Here is a 19,377-nt window from a genome sequence, read left to right on the forward strand (position 1 = left end):
AATTGCTCTCTGTGTGGGAAGCCATTTTCACGGAAATCAAATCTTCATCGTCACCAGGAAACACACACGGACGATAAGCCATTCAATTGTTCTCCGTTGGAGAGGACACGGTCATCACCCCGAAACAAGCATAAGAAGATCCGCAATGATAGGAAAGTGAAATCAAAAGGAGAAATACAGATTGCTGCAATGAGTCCTGAAAAAAATGCATCTTTCGAACCTATGCAGGTGGATCCTGAGAGATGCATGGATGTAATGAGTCCTGACGACAATTCCTATTTCGACCCCATGCAGGTTGATAATGAGAAATGGCTGCTGGAGTGGCTGGATAATCAAAGTACTGAGAACTTCTGTTAAAGTCCTGGAATGTGCACGTTTGTTTCTCTGTTAGATCAATGTATTAGGTGCAATTGATAATATCAGTGATTTCCAGCACTACTGCAACCTAGTGTAATTATTTTAACAAAACCGTTTGATTGCTCTGTGTGTTGGAAGCATTTTCACAGTCAGTAACACTTCACAGGCATCATCAAACAAAGAGTAAAAATGTTGTCATGAGTCCTCAACGAAATTCCTCTTTCGACCCCATGCAGTTGCATCATGAGATATGGCTTGATGTAGTGGAGTATTCGTGTCTCATATATATTTTTCGGTGATTTCTAGGACTTCAAGCTAGAGTGATGTTGTGAATGCTCTATAATGTGTTCAGATGAATGTCTTCCTTTAAGTTCCAGAAGTGTTCACGGATTTCAGAATGACAACAACTTTATACTTAGGACGAATGGCTTCAGTCGAAAAGGACGTCAAAAGGGAAATCGACGTTTACGTGTTTAATTTTAAGAATATATTTTAACTGTTGAATTCCTATTGGGAAAAAATTTGCCTAGTTCCTTTCCTTTTCGATTTAAAGCTTTCGTGACTGCAGGGATTCATCTTCTTGGTTCTTTCGGTAAAGTCACGTAGAAGGGAAGTAATAAAATAATAAAAATAAAACATAATAAAACAATTCTCACGACGTTTCGGCCACAACGGCCGAAACGTCGTGAGAATTGTTTTATTATGTTTTATTTTTATTATTTTATTACTTCCCTTCTACGTGACTTTACCGAAAGAACCAAGAAGATAGTTCCTTTCCTGTTTGAGCATGCGTATTAATAAAGATTTCGATACGAGTATTAACGTGAACTTTCTTGCAGATTAATAAAGACCTGTTTTTAAAGATGACCGATCGTACGTTATTGCTACCATAGTTTTCCTTTAAAAAAACACGGACGAGTAGACATACACACACGAGTGTGCATCCAAACACGACTGTATATACAGCGGTGTGCATTCACACACGAGTGTGCATGTGTTTCTACGCTGTTTTCATTCATTTCGCACCACGAGCGGGGAGTCTCATCGCTGTAGTTCCCTGTTGTGGTGGCGCATTCCTACCACGTTGCCCCTCAATTATTTGTACGACACAATATAAAAATAATTTGTTTGTTCCAATACATAATCATACACGAGTACACATACACTCTCATGTACACACACCCACACACGAGTGGACATACACAGCAGTGTAAGTACAAAGGGATTGCGTTCGACTACGCGAACAAATGGCAGAATTTTTAATATAAAACACTCGTTTTCTAGAAACACCCCGCTCAACACGATTGTACTTAAATATATTTATAAAACAAAGTCAGTACAGTATAAACTTGCACATCTTATTCCAAATCAAGCTCGAGATCACCAATTTTGATACTTCAGACTGTATGTCACTTTATCATCCTCTAAACTTGCAGCAGTTTAGAGGACATTGTGGGGGTGAATATTAGCAAATAACCACGAATCATGGAATTATGCATAGAGATGCACATCCGTATTCAAACGGAAGTGTACAATTATTCAGTGATATGTACATACGTATTATGTTGCTAGATATGCGGATTGGTAATGTAAAATTAACAATTGAATGCAAATTCCATAATAGGCCAAGTCGAGAACAAAGAATTTGGATGCTAGAGCAGAATTATAAAGGGCTTAAAATCAGACCTCAAGGGCATTTCGAGAGGGATTTTGATGAGGATAGAGGCTCGACTCCCCGCTCTGCAGATAACCCTTCTTCCACGACACCCAGCCTGGCGAGCACGATTGCTTGGCGACTGCTTGGCGACTTCGCTTCGGGAGAGTTCGTGGCGATCTCTTCAGACGGGTTACAGGGACATCGATACGCCGTGCATCAACAAGTAAGTGTCTTTGTTAGTGGATAAACTGGTAATCGCGTGTGTATTCCGACTTCCGAGACGTTACTGTGACTCGGTTAGACGTTAGTGAGAGTTGTTTTTTGGCGATTTGAGCCAGACATCCACGAAGTTTCTCTGCTCTGAAAAATCAGTCACATGGAGCAGAAAAACTTTCCACAGCGGCACGCACACACGGGTAAGAAGCCATTCAATTGCGCTGTGTGCGGGAAGGCATTTGCAGATTCATCAACTCTCCGCAATCACCAAAAAACACACTCGGGTGAGAAGCCATTCAATTGCTCTGTTTGTGTGAAGGCATTTGCCCGTAAAGCAGATCTTCACACTCACCAAAAAACACACACGGGCGAGAAGCCGTTCAATTGCTCTCTGTGTGGGAAGCCATTTTCACGGAAATCAAATCTTCATCGTCACCAGGAAACACACACGGACGATAAGCCATTCAATTGTTCTCCGTTGGAGAGGACACGGTCATCACCCCGAAACAAGCATAAGAAGATCCGCAATGATAGGAAAGTGAAATCAAAAGGAGAATACAGATTGCTGCAATGAGTCCTGAAAAAAATGCATCTTTCGAACCTATGCAGGTGGATCCTGAGAGATGCATGGATGTAATGAGTCCTGACGACAATTCCTATTTCGACCCCATGCAGTTGGATCCTGCGAGATGGCTGGATGTACTGAGCCCTGACGACAATTCCTATTTCGACCCCATGCGGGTTGATAATGAGAAATGGCTGCTGGAGTGGCTGGATAATCAAAGTACTGAGAACTTCTGTTAAAGTCCTGGAATGTGCACGTTTGTTTCTCTGTTAGATCAATGTATTAGGTGCAATTGATTATATCAGTGATTTCCAGCACTACTCCAACCTAGTGTAATTATTTTAACAAAACCGTTTGATTGCTCTGTGTGTTGGAAGCATTTTCACAGTCAGTAACACTTCACATGCATCATCAAACAAAGAGTAAAAATGTTGTCATGAGTCCTCAACGAAATTCCTCTTTCGACCCCATGCAGTTGCATCCTGAGATATGGCTTGATGTAGTGGAGTATTCGTGTCTCATATATATATTTCGGTGATTTCTAGGACTTCAAGCTAGAGTGATGTTGTGAATGCTCTATAATGTGTTCAGATGAATGTCTTCGTTTAAAGTTCCAGAAGTGTTCACTGATTTCAGAATGACAACAATTTTATACTTTGGACGAATGGCTTCAGTCGAAAAGGACGTCAAAGGGGAAATCGACGTTTACGTGTTTGATTTTAAGAATATATTTTAACTGTTGAATTCCTATTGGGAAATAATTTGCCTAGTTCCTTTCCTGTTTGAGCCTGCGTATTAATAAAGATTTCGATACGAGTATTAACGTGAGCTTTCTTGCAGAATAATAAAGACCTGTTTTTAAAGATGACTGATCGTACGTTATTGCTACCATAGTTTTCCTTTAAAAAAACACGGACGAGTAGACATACACACACGAGTGTGCATCCAAACACGACTGTATATACAGCGGTGTGCATTCACACACGAGTGTGCATGTGTTTCTACGCTGTTTTCATTCATTTCGCACCACGAGCGGGGAGTCTAATCGCTGTAGTTCCCTGTTGTGGTGGCGCATTCCTACCACGTTTCCTCTAAATTCTTTGTACGACACAATATAAAATAATTTGTTTGTTCCAATACATAATCATACACGAGTACACATATACACCCCCATGTACGCACACCTTCACACGAGTCGGCATACACAGCGCTGTAGAAACATACACGAATGTACATATACACTGCTTCATACATACACACACGGGTGCACATGCATACTAGTGCGCATACACACACGAGTGTACTTCTGCATTTTCATATATATGCTCATTTCATTCGATATGCAAATTACTTTGTCAAGGCGCTCTTCCTCCCCTAAAGCAGCTTAAATATACGCTGCCAAGCTTGGTGGTGTTCATTTTGACGCTGTCTTTCCAACAGACCTGTTCTTCACCTGAGGACGGCTGCTTGCGTTGTGGCCGAAACGTCGTGAGAATTGTATTTTATTATGGTTTATTTTTATTATTTTATTATTCCCCTTCTACGTGACTTTACCGAAAGAACCAAGAAGATGAATCCCTGCAGTCACGAAAGCTTTAAATCGAAATTTAAGGCTGATTATATGCCTTTCAGAATATCCTGTGTTTGAATCACACTGGGCTCGAATGCATAAAATTTGTATGTATCTATAATGGAACCAGATCTGCGAGCTGCGGGATTTAAATTGCATTATGTTCACTAGTCTCACATTGTGGTCGTATTAGAATCACACTATCCACTGCTGGATCTGCCCTCTCAATTGATTAATATATGCATATATACAGAGTATGATTATTTGACATTTACGTATTGATTTTTTAACTGTTGAATTCCTGAAAGCTTCCAGCTGTAAGTAGCAGCTCGGGAGGACCGTGGGGTTAGAGCGGGGATATAAATGCGGCGCTTTTGGTTCGTGCCTACTTGTCCAGGCTCACTTTATCGCCGCCACTATTATAATTTTGATCAGCCAAAACTTAAGGCATTTCAAGAGGGGTTGGTTTGTTTTGAATATTTTAGATCACCCACCCAGCATATCTCTGGGACCATCCAATGCGCAGGCGATACACCACAGGATGACCCTTTCATCCCGACATTCACACCTGAGCCTACGCGTTCCCTAACACTCGCACACCCTGAAGGCACTTGTAGCCTTACGTGACATTGTCTGCCACCCACTGTTGGGCCACATTCCCTAGAAAGCCGACTTCAAGGTGAAGCTCGACACCGAGCGTCGTGGGCCACCGCCGGCCTGACACCGTCGTCGTCAGGGGAGAGGAAGCGAGACGGCGCCTCCTGGCTCCTTTCCACCATAGGGAGGTGTCAAAGGCAGCCTCCTTGAGGCCCAGGACCGGATCAGGTAATCGTCGCTGATGTTGAGCAAGAATTTAACGTGAGCGAGAATTGAGCTGCGTGCTAACCACTACACTACCACTGCACTACCACTGCACTACCACTGCACTACCACTGCACTACCACTACACTACCACTGCACTACCACTACACTACCACTACACTACCACTACACTACTACTGCACTACCACTACTATACCACTACACTACCACTACACTACCATTACACTAACACTAAACTACCACTACTATACCACTACACTACCACTACACTACCACTACACTACCACTACACTACCACTACACTGAGCATGTTCATACACACAGCAGTGTAACAGGATAACAACGTTTTGTGATTATTTTCACAGGTTAAATATTAGCAAATTATTTTAATAAACAGAATAGACAGGAAGGACAAGTTCAAAGGGCTCGCATAATGCACACGCGTAATGTACATTTCCTCAGTAATCCCCCCCATCCCCCACATTGTGCAAGAGCGCAGCTGCGTGGTCAACACATCTATGCTTCTATATAAGGAACGAAACAGTGAGACTTCCCAAATCTGGCTGTCGACTGATGAGGCTAGTTTTAATTACAGACGAAACGTCGTGCTCAGATTGTAAATGTTGTGGCTTGGCTCTCCAACACACCAGTGTGCTGTACTAGTGACAAATCTGCATGTTCTGTTTACGTGACAATCCGTAGTAGTTGGCTGTGTCGGGTGGTGTCGGGTTTTAACGACACATTTATATATTTAAGCGATCTAACCCAAAAAACCTTTAATATGGGCACTATGATAAACCATGCTTACAAGCTAAACCATTCAGATGATCATTCAAAGTTCACGGCAGGAATTATAATATAAAACACTCGTTTTCTAGAAGCACCCCGCTCAACACGATTGTCCTTAAATATATTTATAAAACAAAGTCAGTACAGTATAAACTTGCACATCTTATTCCAAATCAAGCTCGAGATCACCAATTTGGATACTTCAGACTGTATGTCACTTTATCATCCTCTAAACTTGCAGCAGTTTAGAGGACATTGGGGGGTGAATATTAGAAAATTAACACGAAGCACGGAATTATGCATGGAGATGCACATCCTTATTCAAACGGAGGTGTACAATTATGCAGTGATATGTATTATGTTGCTAGATATGCAGATTGTTAATGTAAAAATTAACAATTGAATGCAAAGTCCATGATAGGCCAAGTTGAGAATAAAGGATTTGAATGCGAGAGCGAAGTTATAAGGGGCTTAAAATCAGACCTCAAGGTTATTTCGAGAGGGATTTTGCTGAGGATAGACGCTCGACTCCTCGCTCTGCAGATAAACCTTCTTCCACGAGACCCAGCCTGGTGAGCACGATTGCTTGGCGACTGGTTGGCGACTTCGCTTCGGGAGAATTCGTGGTGATCTCTTCAGACGGGTTCCAGGGTCATCGATACGCCGTGCATCAACACTTACGAGACGTTACTGTGTCTCAGTTAGACGTTGGTAAGAATTTGCATATTGGCGATTTGAGCCAGACATCCACACAGCTTAGAGTTTGCCTTTAATAATCAACAACACCCGCGACTGTTACTCTGCTCTGAAGAATCAGTCACATGGAGCAGAACAACTCTCCGCAGCGCCACGCACACACGGGTGAGCAGCCTTTCAATTGCTCCGTGTGTGGGAAGGCGTTTTCGCGGAAATCAACTCTTAACAGACACCAGAAAACACATACGGGCGAGAAGCCATTCCATTGTTCTGTGTGTGGGAAGGCATTTGCATGGAAAACAATTCTTCAAAGTCACCAAAAAACACACACGGGCGAGAAGCCATTCAATTGCTCTGTGTGTGGGAAGGCATTTGCAGATTCATCAACTCTTCGCAATCACCAGAAAACACACTCAGGTGAGAAGCCATTCAATTGCTCTGTGTGTGGGAAGTCATTTGCAGATTCATCAACTCTTCGCAATCACCAAAAAACACACGGGTGAGAAGCCATTCAATTGCTCTGTGTGAAGGCATTTGCCCGTAAAGCAGATCTTCACACTCACCAAAAAACACACACGGGCGAGAAGGCGTTCAATTGCTCTCTGTGTGGGAAGCCATTTTCACGGAAATCAAATCTTCGTCACCAGAAAACACACACGGGCGAGAAGCCATTCAATTGTTCTCCGTTGGAGAGGACACGGTCATCACCCCGACACAAGCATGAGAAGATCCGCAATGAAAGTGAAATCAAAAGGAGAAATACAGAGTGCTGCAATGAGTCCTAAAAAAATGCATCTTTCGAACCTATGCAGGTGGATCCTGAGAGATGCGTGGATGTAGTGGATGTACTGAGCCCTGACGACAATTCCTATTTCGACCCCATGCAGGTTGATAATGAGAAATGGCTGCTGGAGTGGCTGGATAATCAAAGTATTGAGTACTTCTGGTAAATTCCTGGAATGTGCACGTTTGTGTCTCTGTTAGATCAATTTATTAGGTGCAATTGATTATATCAGTGATTTCCAGCACTACAAACTGGTGTAATTCTTTTAACAAAACCGTTTGATTGCTCTATGTGTTGGAAGCATTTTCACGGTCAGCAACACTTCACAGGCATCATCAAACAAAGAGTAAAAATGTTGTCATGAGTCCTCAACGAAATTCCTCTTTCGACCCCATGCAGTTGCATCCTGATAGATGGCTTGATATAGTGGAGTGGCTGGAGAGTCATATTCGTGTCGCTTATATATATATTTTTCGGTGATTTCTAGGACTTCAAGCTAGAGTGATGTTGTGAATACTCTATAATGTGTTCAGATGAATGTCTTCCTTTAAAGTTCCAGAAGTGTTCACTTATTTCAGAATGACAACAATTTTATACTTTGGACGAATGGCTTCAGTCGAAAAGGACGTCAAAGGGGAAATCGACGTTTACGTGTTTGATTTCAAGAATATCTTTTAACTGTTAAATTCCTATTGGGAAATAATTTGCCTAGTTCCTTTCCTGTTTGAGCCTGCGTATTAATAAAGATTTCGATACGAGTATTAACGTGAGTTTTCTTGCAGATTAATAAAGACCTGATTTGTTTTTAAAAATGACTAATCGTACGTTATTGCTACCATAGTTTTCCTTTAAAAAAAACACGGACGAGTAGACATACACACACGAGTGTGCATCCAAACACGACTGTATATACAGCGTTGTACATTCACACACGAGTGTGCATGTGTTTCTACGAGTTTTAACGTTAATATACTTGCAGAACAATAAAGACCTGCTATGTTAAAGATGACTGATCGTCCCTTATTGTTACAATGTTCATAGCGAACACGTGTGGAGGCGAGTTTCAGGTGAAGCATCTCCATCACACAAGTTTACCCTTACCTGGCAGCATCGTGGCAGTTCGCTGGTCACACTCACTACGTTACACTCACGAGCTGTAGGGGCGGGGCTCTGTCTGCTCAGTGGCGCTGTTTTCATTCATTTAGCACCACGAGCGGGGAGTCTCATCCCTGTAGTTCCCTGTTGAGGTGGCGCATTCCTACCACGTTTCCCCTAAATTATTTGTACGACACAATATAAAAACAATTTGTTTGTTCCAATGCATAATCATACACGAGTACACATATACACTCCCATGTACACACACCCACACACGAGTGGACATACACAAAAGTACAGATCCATGTACATACAAACAGTAGTATACTTGTGTAATGCGGGCATAAACGGCCTCGCGGATATGACGTCACGGGGGGAGGAGTTAGGTCACGTGAGAGAGAGGGATGAGGTCTTAAGGGAGAGATACCGGAAGAAACGGGAGAGTGTTGGGAATAGAGACAGAGTGAGGCCACACAGTGCGGAGGTTGGAGAGTGGCGAGATCGCCACACACAGTAAGACTCGGCACCGTCGGCCAGCGGTGACGAGCACGGGGGAACAGGGAGCAGCGGTGGAGCTGCAGTGAGAGCAGCCGGAGGACTGCACAGCGGAGCTGCAGGAGCGCGAAAGGCTACGTGAGCGAAGGCAGCTGTCGAGCTGCTAAGCGGGGAGGCTCTGAGCGAGGGCCGTGTGGGACAAGTGTAAAGAACCCAAATAAAGGACAACGGAGACAGACCCAGTGAACGAGTCCTTTATTACACTTGCAAGCAATTCAACGTTATGTTGTGTCATCATGGGTTTATTTCACAAAGTTTAAAGTGCCAGCAACAACAATGGTATTGAACCTTATTCTTTACAGGAGTGGCTCTGGGTGGACATGCCACCACAAAGCAGCACGCGGCGGAGGAGGGAGGTGATCGCTCTCGCCACGCGAGCAAGGCCCCCTCGCTTCCTCTTCTTTCCCTGCATCACCACCTCCACCACCTGCACCTCCTCCACCTCCTGCTTTGTCTCGTCCTCCATCTCCTCCTCTTCATCCTCCACCACCATCTTCTCTCCATTCTCTGTCTTCTCCATTCCCTCCTCCTGTTCCTCCTCAACCTCTTCCTCCACCTTCTCCTCTTCCTGTTCCACCTCTGTCTTCTTATCCATCTTCTCTGTTTGGAAGCCCTCTTCTCCAAAGCTTGGAGCAATCGGGCCCTGTACAGGAGTGTCAGAGGTGGATGCGGTGGCGGTGGTGGTTGCAGTGGTGGTGGCGGTGGTGGTGGTGGCGGCGGTGGTAGTGGTGGCGGCGGCGATGTCGGTGGCGGCGGTGGTGGCGGTGGTGGTGGCGGTGGTGGTGGCGGCGGTGGTGGCGGCGGTGGTGGTTACTGCGGTGGTGGTGGTGGCGGCGGTGGTGGTGATGGCAGTGGTGGAGGTGGCAGTGGTGGCGGAGGGTTTTGTGGCAGTGGTGGCAACAGCGTCAGTGGCAGTGGTGGCGGTGGATGCGGTGGCGACAGTTGTGGCATTGGCGGTGGTGGCTGTGGTGGCGGTGGTGACGGCGGTCGTGGCGGTGGTGGCGGTGGTGGTGGCGGCGGGTTTTGTGGCAGTGGCGGCAACAGCATCAGTGGCAGTGGGGGTGGTGGTGGCGGTGGTGGTGGCGGTGGCAGTGGTGGCAGTGGTGGTGGTGGCGGTGGTGGTGGCAGGGGTGGGGGTGGAGTTGCCGGCGGTAGCGGTGGTGGTGATGGTTGCAATGCTGGCAAGGCGCTGCTCCTGCTCAAGGCGCTTCTCCTCCTCGACGCGTTTCACGTTGGCGAGACACTTCTCCTCCTCCTCCAGATTCTTCTCCTCAGCACACTTCATCTCGAGATGATGCTTCTCATCAATGAAGTACTTCACTTGAATGAGGCGCTTCTTGAGGAGATAGTCTCGGAAGTACTTCTCATCTGTGCGGCACTTCGCCCTGGCAATGCGCTGCACCTCAAAGAGGCGCTCCTCTTCCATGGTGCATCTTTCTTTGCTAAGGTTCTTTTCCTGGAGATGCTTCATCCCGCTGACGTCCTTCAACTCCCCAATTATCCTCTGATCAAGCAAAGATAAGCAAAAGAACATTCAGACATGCACATGCAAGAAAACATTCATACCCACAGGCACGCAAACGTGGACGTGCACATAAACCCAAACAAAAAAACATACTCACACATGTATGTACAGATGCAGCCATCCACATTCAGTCATTCAAACTTGCTTAGTACACACTTGAATATACACTATCACCTGATGTTAACACAATGCCTTATCCATCAATACTTGTATCACATTGTACGTGTAGTACTAACCCCTAAATATCCCAACTCCTATAGAATCAAAATTCATGTCACATCCTCATATATCCTCATAAACCCCATGCATGCACTCAAGACTTTGCTCGATTGTGACGGTTTCATAGCAATTGTTGGCAATTATTATCACCGGCAATAGTTTTCACAGAATGTTCCATTATAAATATCTGAAGCCCATACTCTGGACAAACTTCACTGCAGCGCCCATAGTGGGGAACTGGAATGGCAACTTCCAATCAACTCACAGACATAATTCATGTGACTGCCTGATATCATTCTGTCTTCATTGGTAAATGGCCACTTCAAGTGCCTGCATGACTGGGATGGTGAAGAGATGCGGTGATGGTGTTGGGACATGGAGTTGTGACATGGAGAGGAGAAGTAGTGGGATGTTCTAGAGAGATGGTGTATTGTGATGGTATAGAGGAATGATGAGGCTCTAATATGGTGTATTGAATTGGTGGTCGTGTAGCGTGATGAGAAGGTGATGGGGAGAGTTGGTGTCGTGATATTTTGGTGTGCTGGTGAGGTGACATGGTGTGCTCGTTGTCGAGACAATGTCGTGTGTTTTAACCCCACAGACCCCATACACATCGTGCTCTCTTTTAGCCCCGCCCCCCTCCCAATACGTTCCATTCATTGGCTACCACATTCTGATAAGCTCCTCCCCCCTCCTCCCTCCTTAACTTGTATTTAAGAACTTGCATCTTGGAATCCCTGCCTCACTTGATACAGCAAATTCAGCTGTGACGGTCCCACCTGGGACGGAGACTTGTGTTGCCTCCGAAACGTCGTGATTTTTATTATTTTATTTTTATTTATTTTTATTTCATTTTATACCTACGTGACTTTACCGAAATAACTAAGAGTATGAATCCTTGCAGTCACGAAAGCTTCAAATCTAGAACCCATACACACCTTTGGGGAGCGATTCTTGTAACTTTGGCCTGGGAAAGGGTCCACCTTATCCATAACGTCCCCCCACGTGGTCGACTGGCACGCCGACTCCCGGGCTATGAAGAACAGAAAATGCATTCAAAGTACGAGTTATTAATTAGAGAACGAAGGACATGGAGTCTCACAGAACTAATTTTGAGATCCCAGTAATTACCGCTTACCACACAACAGGACCTGCTATTGAAAAATAGTCATCACATGGCAGTAAAACTTTACAAGTCATGTTTTTGTCGGCAATCTCAATTTTGGAGCTTTCGTGACTGGAGGAATTATTCTTTGGTTCTTTAGGTTATGTCACGTATAAAGATAAAATAATAAATTAAATAATAGCATACTACGACGTTTCGATTGCAACACAAGCAATCATCATCAGGTATAAAATAAATAGCAACAAAAATCTAACCAGAAAACTATAGACAGACACACAAGCAGACAGACATCACAAAGACACGCAGAGAGAGAACACGTATTGGCAGAAAGAGAGAGGTCGTCTCTGTGACGAGGCCTTAAATATACAGAGGGGGCGGGGGCGGAGAGATCGTAAATGACATAAGCTTGAGACCCCAGTTTGAACAAAGATGGCAACAACTCAAATATAAACCCATCCTCTTTGCCACACTCGATCATTACGTCTTCCCATTACCACCAAGCCATGTCTACGAAAAGTAATTCATCAAGGAGTCTCCTCCTCCGCATATAATCCATGTGATGCAGGTATCTGGGACTTACCCTCATATTCATCCAAGATCTCAGCCCACGTGATTTGTCTGTCCATGTTGTTGGGAACGAGTAGATTTTGTTTGAAGTTGGATGGCCTGGGGATTTAGCAAACTTTTGAATCACTCATCCTCCTAATTAATACATATTTGACCACTCATTGTATCAATCCAATCACTATCGTGACTATACTCTTAGGTTTTTTTCGGTAAAGTCACGTAGGTAAAAATAGATAAATAATAAAAATAATTAATGATAAAAATATAAATAATAATAGAAATAAAATAATATATCACGACGTTTCGGAGGCAACACAAGCTTCCTTCATCAGGTGTAAAAAGGCACAGCAAAATAACTGTAGAATAACTGTAACATAACTGTAGTTATTTTGCCTTTTTACACCTAACTACAGTTATTTTGCTGTGCCTTTTTACACCTGATGAAGGAAGCTTGTGTTGCCTCCGAAACGTCGTGAGTTATTCTTTTTTATTCATATTATTATAAATATTGTAAAAGCTAATTTTTTTTTCCCTACGTGACTTTACCGAAAAAAAAACCTAAGAGTATAAATCCTTGCAGTCACGAAAGCTTCAAAACTAAAACACTATCGTGACTTTTGTTGTTGCTGCTAATCCTACATAATGCAATGGCATAATATGACTTTGAGACCACCCCCCCCCACCTCCTACGCATTTCACAAGTAGTGACTAATCCCATATATACATTTTCCATAAATATGCTAAATTCATCTGTTGATATGCAAATACTTTGTCAAGGCGCCCTTCCCACTCTAACCCAGCTTAAATATACGCTGCCAAGCTTGGTGGTGTTCATTCAGACGCTGTCTTTTCGACAGCCCTATTCTTCACCTGAGGACGGCTGCTTGCGTTGTGGCCGAAACGTCGTGAGCATTGTATTTTATTATGTTTTATTTTTTTCATTTTATTATTTTCTTTCTACGTGACTTTACCGATAGAATCAAGAAGACTATCGTTACTGTTGCTTTAAAAGCCCACTCACTCGCTTGTTTTCCCACTCATGTGTGCGCCCGATCACTCACTCATCCACCTACACGAACATGTTTATTCCAACTGCCTATTCCATTAAACATAATCACCAGACTTAACAATGATATTTCACCTCTAATCCCGACATGCATGTTCATGTACAGCCCATTTGTATTAATCGACTGCTTGATAGAGGACCCATATGCCTTGTGGGTCATTAGGGTCATATGACCATACTTTAATTATTTGTTATAAAACGAGCATGACGTCGTAGGTCACTTGATGTCAGAGGTACCACCCATGTGGCTGTGACATCACAGATTGGAGGCAACTATGGCAGTGGCTAGGGTCTGAACTTAAAGGCAGACTCCTCCTCATATGTTGAATAACATTCAATACATGTAATGTAGGGCACAATTGTACCAGCAATCAGAACACAATAATTGTATACATGTTATTAATATTCTATGAGATTTAAACGGATTAGTTAAGCTTGTTTTAAATGCTGACTCGCTTGGGGTCTAAACAACGACAGTAACAGCAACATTTCAGAGAATGCCAAGTATCCTATCTAACAGTTCTAATTAGAATTTTTAATTAAAGCTTTCGTGACTGCAGGGATTCATATTCTTGGTTCTTTCAGTGAAGTCACATAGAAGGGAAACAATAAAATAATAAAAATATAAAACAATAAAATTATCACGACGTTTCGACTGCAACACAAGCAATCGTCATCAGGTGTGAAATCCACAGCAAGAAAATTTGAAAAAAGTGGCGTTTTTTTCTAATTTGATTGCTGAAAATTGAATTATGAACATATAAAAGTAATGAAGCTTTAGTTTGTGGTCGAAATGTAAAATCAACAGGGTCGCTCACCTCGTTGAGGATTCGCTCTCAAAAGGCTTCTTCTGCTGCTCCCTCGTGTGCATTCCTCTCGACTGTGGGTGGAGGCGTGGCTGTGACGTAACAGAGGTGACGTCACTAGGGCGAGGCTCCGCCCCCCACGATCCCGGCTGGCGCATCACGTGGTGCAGTGCTGGTTGTGCGCGGGACCGGAAACAGCAGGGCTTGGGTTCGACTTCAGACTCCGTGGTCTACACAGCGAGGGTGAGTGAATGGGTGAGTGGGTGAGAGATTGAGTGAGTGGGTGAGAGGGTGGGTGAGTGAGTGAATGGGTGAGTGGGTGAGAGATTAGGTGAGTGGGTGAGAGATTAGGTGAGTGGGTGAGAGATTGAGTGAATGGGTGAGTGGGTGGGTGAGTGGGTGAGTGAGTGGGTGAGTGAGTGGGGTGGGTGAGTGGGTGAGTGAATGGGTGAGTGGGTGAGAGATTGAGTGGGTGGGTGAGTGAATGGGTGAGTGGGTGAGTGAATGGGTGAGTGGGTGAGTGAGTGGGTGAGTGAATGGGTGAGTGAATGGGTGAGTGGGTGAGTGAGTGGGTGAGTGAATGGGTGAGTGGGTGAGTGAATGGGTGAGTGGGTGGGTGAGTGAATGGGTGAGTGGGTGAGTGAATGGGTGAGTGGGTGAGTGAGTGGGTGAGTGAATGGGTGAGTGGGTGAGTGAATGGGTGAGTGGGTGGGTGAGAGATTGAGTATGTGGGTGAGAGATTGAGTGAGTGATTAGGTGAGAGAGTGAGTGAGTGGGTGGGTGAGTGGGTGAGAGATTGAGTGAGTGGGTGAGTGGGTGAGTGAGTGGGTGGGTGAGTGGGTGAGTGAATGGGTGGGTGAGTGGGTGAGTGAGTGGGTGAGTGGGTGAGAGATTAGCGAGTGGGTGAGTGGGTGAGAGATTGAGTGAGTGGGTGAGAGATTGATTGAGTGGGTGGGTGTGAGTGAATAAGTGTGTGTGAGATTGAGTGCGTTAGAGCTTGAGTGAGTGTGGCAGAGTGAGTCAGTGAGTGTGATAGAATGAGACAGTGAGTTAGTGAGAGACAGTGAGTTAGTGAGAGACAGTGAGTTAGTGAGAGACAGTGAGTTAGTGAGAGACAGTGAGTGAGTGAGAGACAGTGAGTTAGTGAGAGACAGTGAGTTAGTGAGAGTTAGTGAGAGACAGTGAGTTAGTGAGAGACAGTGACTTAGTGAGAGACAGTGACGTAGTGAGAGACAGTGAGTTAGTGATAGACATTGAGTTAGTGAGAAAGAGAGAGTGTGGCAGAGTGTGTGGCAGAGTGAGAGTGTTCAGTTCGTGTTTTGTCGAGAAAGTGTGGCGAGTGTGTGTGCGTTGTGTAGCTGTGTTTACATCGTGTACGTAGTGTTTGTAGTCTCTAATCAGTCTAAATTACGCTACAGAAATTCAACATTTGCACCCTTGCTTTGTGCTCTTTGATGTCGCCATTCCTGCGACGAGGACAGAAGGGAGTCCTGGCCGTTAGGCCTGCCATACACCTCGGCCTCAGGCTTCATATTCATTATTTTTTATGTTTGTATAATTTGAATTATGAACTTGTATTCCATTCATTAAATTGCAAGCGTATAAACACCATCTTGTTGGTTTATTTACTATTAAATTAATGGTTTTCTTAATCTATGTAGTTATGTTTAAGTGAGTGAGGTGGTAGTACTAAGTGTGAATTTGAGTTACATGTAAATTATTGTGCAATGGATTTGTCTGTGTGCACCTAGCCTGGCACGGACAATATGGACTATGTTATTATTAAGTCGTGAAAGAGATTGTTTATTTGTGTGTCTGTTATGTTTGTGTCAATTTACATATCTATATTTATAGCTGTGTTAATTTGATGGGTGGTGGTGATGGATAGGTGCGAGTTTTAACTTTAAAATGCTTGCAGATTAATAAAGATCTGCTTTGTTTTTAAAGATGACTGATCATACGTTATTGCAACCATATCCTTCCTTTAAAAAACACGGACGAGGAGACATTCACACACGAGTGTGCATGTGTTTCTACGAGTTTTAACGTTAATATACTTGCAGAACAATAAAGACCTGATATGTTAAAGATGACTGATCGTCCCTTATTGCTACAATGTTCATAGCGAACACGTGTGGAGGCGAGTTTCAGGTGAAGCATCTCCATCACACAAGTTTACCCTTACCTGGCAGCATCGTGGCAGTCCGCTGGTCACACTCACTACGTCACACTCACGAGCTGTAGGGGCGGGGCTCTGTCTGCTCAGTGGCGCTGTTTTCATTCATTTAGCACCACGAGCGGGGAGTCGCATCCCTGTAGTTCCCTGTTGTGGTGCCGCATTCATTACCACGTTGCCCTCAATTCTTTGTACGACACAAAATTATAACAATACACGAGTATACACTCCCATGTACACACACCCACACACGAGTGGGCATGCGCAGTGGTGTAGATACATACACAAATGTGCATTCACACCGCTTTGTACATACACACACGATGCCCTGAATTACGTTATACTTTTGAAAAAAAACGCATTCAATTCTAATTCCTTCTGTTTCCACCCCAAAAGCTTGGAATTATTAATAATATTTTAAATAGTGGCCACATGTTTAATGAGTGTAGTGAAGACATTAGTTTAGTTTATTTAATTCCATTTGTTTGCATTTGCTACGGCACACTGGTTGAGATTATTCTTCCCATTTATGAAATCTCTCTAGAATCATTTACATTTGCTTCATACACTTCCTTGCATTCAATTGTTATTCTCGCATGTAACGCTCCTCATATCTAACAAACCTAATCTCATGTGGCCATTGTGCTTAAGCCGAAGTAGGATTTTGCACATTTCCAATGGCCTGTAAACTGGGATCAAGTTATCGGCCTTACCTGTGAAATACAGTATAATATATTGTTGATCGAGATATACTTATACTAAGAGGTGCATGTTTCATATCGTGTTGATGTGGTTTTATGAATATGTTTAAGGACCTTTGTTGATCTGGGTGAGTCTAGACAACGAAGGTGAATTGTTATATTTGATCAAAAAAATTGTTACAATTGCCGTGGATGGTATCGTTTGTAAGCGTTGTTTATTATATTGTAACGCAGCCATGATCGCATTTCAGTCTATAGCAGAAAGTCTCGTGTGTATTTAGACCTTTGTGTATTACAGTGCTGTGTGTACGAATGTGTTGACACATTTTCCACGTGTTTTCACGGTAAGTGCATTGAATGTGGAGGGGTAACCAGCTCCTCGCAACAGTCGGAGACCTCGAGGGCCGCTGGGATTGCTATGAGCATTCCCTCTGGGACATTGCTCACAGTTACCACAGCTTTACCGTCCGCCGATGCGGTAGGGGGTTGTTTTTACAGAACTTTACTCGTGGCAGGGGAATGCCAAACAACAGGGAGAGTGGCTCTTCTGAACAAAATAATGAAGGGGCATGGGACTGTGGCGGTGAGCTGTGGGAAGCTGTATGCCCCAGGCGAGGAGTGGTGGTTGCTCATGCCTACCCCGAAGGTGAACATCATTGCAGGGATGCAGGCAAGACCGATTAGTCATATACCTTTCATAATATCCCGTAATAGAATCACACTGTGCTCGAATTAATGCATTGTGTATGTATATATATGCGAACTGCGGGCTGCGGGATTTGAATGGCACAATAAATATAAAATAAATATGCTCAACAAGTTTTGATTAGGATTGTGCGGTTAATTGTTAATAAATACTGTAAATAGCTATTCCAATCCATTGAAATTGCACATTCAGCAAATTACAATGCGGCCACAATGCGATCCTAATAATTATAGTGCAATTCTAATCCCGCACCCCCAGTACGCATATCCGTCCCTAGGTCCGCAAATATATATATATATATACATATGCATACATCCGAGTATAGTGGGATTATAATGTAGGAGGTCAGAGAAGGAATCTAACTCGACTTATATGCATCTTCGGTGGATGCATGAGCAACCACCACTCCTCGCCTCCCGTTGATTGGGAGGTGTGCCCACGGTAGCCTGGGGCTTAGCGCTTTCCACACCTTACGCCACGCTCCCAAGCCCCCTTGATTAGTTTTTTTTTTCTCAGAAGAAGAGCCCCCTGTTGTTTGGCATTCCCCATCCACGAGTAAAGTTCCGTGAAAAGAATCCGCTACCTCATCGGCGGTGACGGACGGTAACGCTGCGGTGGATGTGAGCAATGTCCTGGAGGGAAGTCTCGTAGCCACCACAGCGGCCCACGAGACCTCTGAAAGTGAAATAATTTTCCTAGTTCCTTAACTGTTTGAAAAACGAATTAATAAAGATTTTTACGCGAGTTTTAACGTTAATATTGTTGCAGATCAATGAAGACCTGATTTGTTTTTAAAGATGACTGATCGTACATTATTGCTACCATTTCCTTCCTTGAAAAAACACGGACAAGTAGACATGCGCGCACTAATGTGCATCCAAACACGACTGTATATAACACAGCGGTGTGCATTCACACACGAGTGTGCATATACAGCGGTGTACATACATACAGACATACAACGCAGTGTACATACACAGCAGTGTACATACACAAGGATTGCGTTCCACTGCGAAAACGCACGATTGTACCTGCAAACATTTACACACACATACGTATACGGTTCTTTTTTCCAGAAGAATAGCCACTCCATGTTTTTTTGGCATTCCCCTGCCACGAATACATTTCTGTATAAACAGCCTTCAACCTCATCGGCGTTCCCGGTCGGTAACGCTGTGAAGGATAAGAGCAATGTCCTGGAGGGACGTCTCGTAGCCACCACAGAGGCCCACAAGGTGTCTGGACGGGTGCAAGGTGCTGGTAACCCCTCCATATTCAATGCAATTACCAAAACAAAAACACGTCCAAAATATAAAACACGTGCAAAATATTTAACACATACACAAGAGTATACATACACACTGAAGACTAAATGG

At 43.9% G+C, this 19,377-nt stretch overlaps 1 protein-coding gene across 1 annotated transcript in view; it reads left to right on the forward strand.

Moving 5' to 3' along the window:
- Positions 1–5,086, forward strand: part of LOC133340115 (golgin subfamily A member 6-like protein 22) — a 39,697-nt gene extending 34,611 nt beyond the window's left edge. The window contains exon 10 of the mRNA XM_061548173.1: positions 5,030–5,086. Within this exon, the coding sequence (XP_061404157.1) occupies positions 5,030–5,086 (57 nt within the window). The remainder of the gene's footprint in view (positions 1–5,029) is intronic.
- The last annotated feature ends 14,291 nt before the right edge of the window (positions 5,087–19,377 follow it).

Source organism: Lethenteron reissneri, unplaced genomic scaffold (genome assembly GCF_015708825.2).
Source record: "Lethenteron reissneri isolate LAM-NWPU_2019-01 unplaced genomic scaffold, ASM1570882v1 scaffold_77, whole genome shotgun sequence".
Taxonomy (NCBI): domain Eukaryota; kingdom Metazoa; phylum Chordata; class Hyperoartia; order Petromyzontiformes; family Petromyzontidae; genus Lethenteron; species Lethenteron reissneri.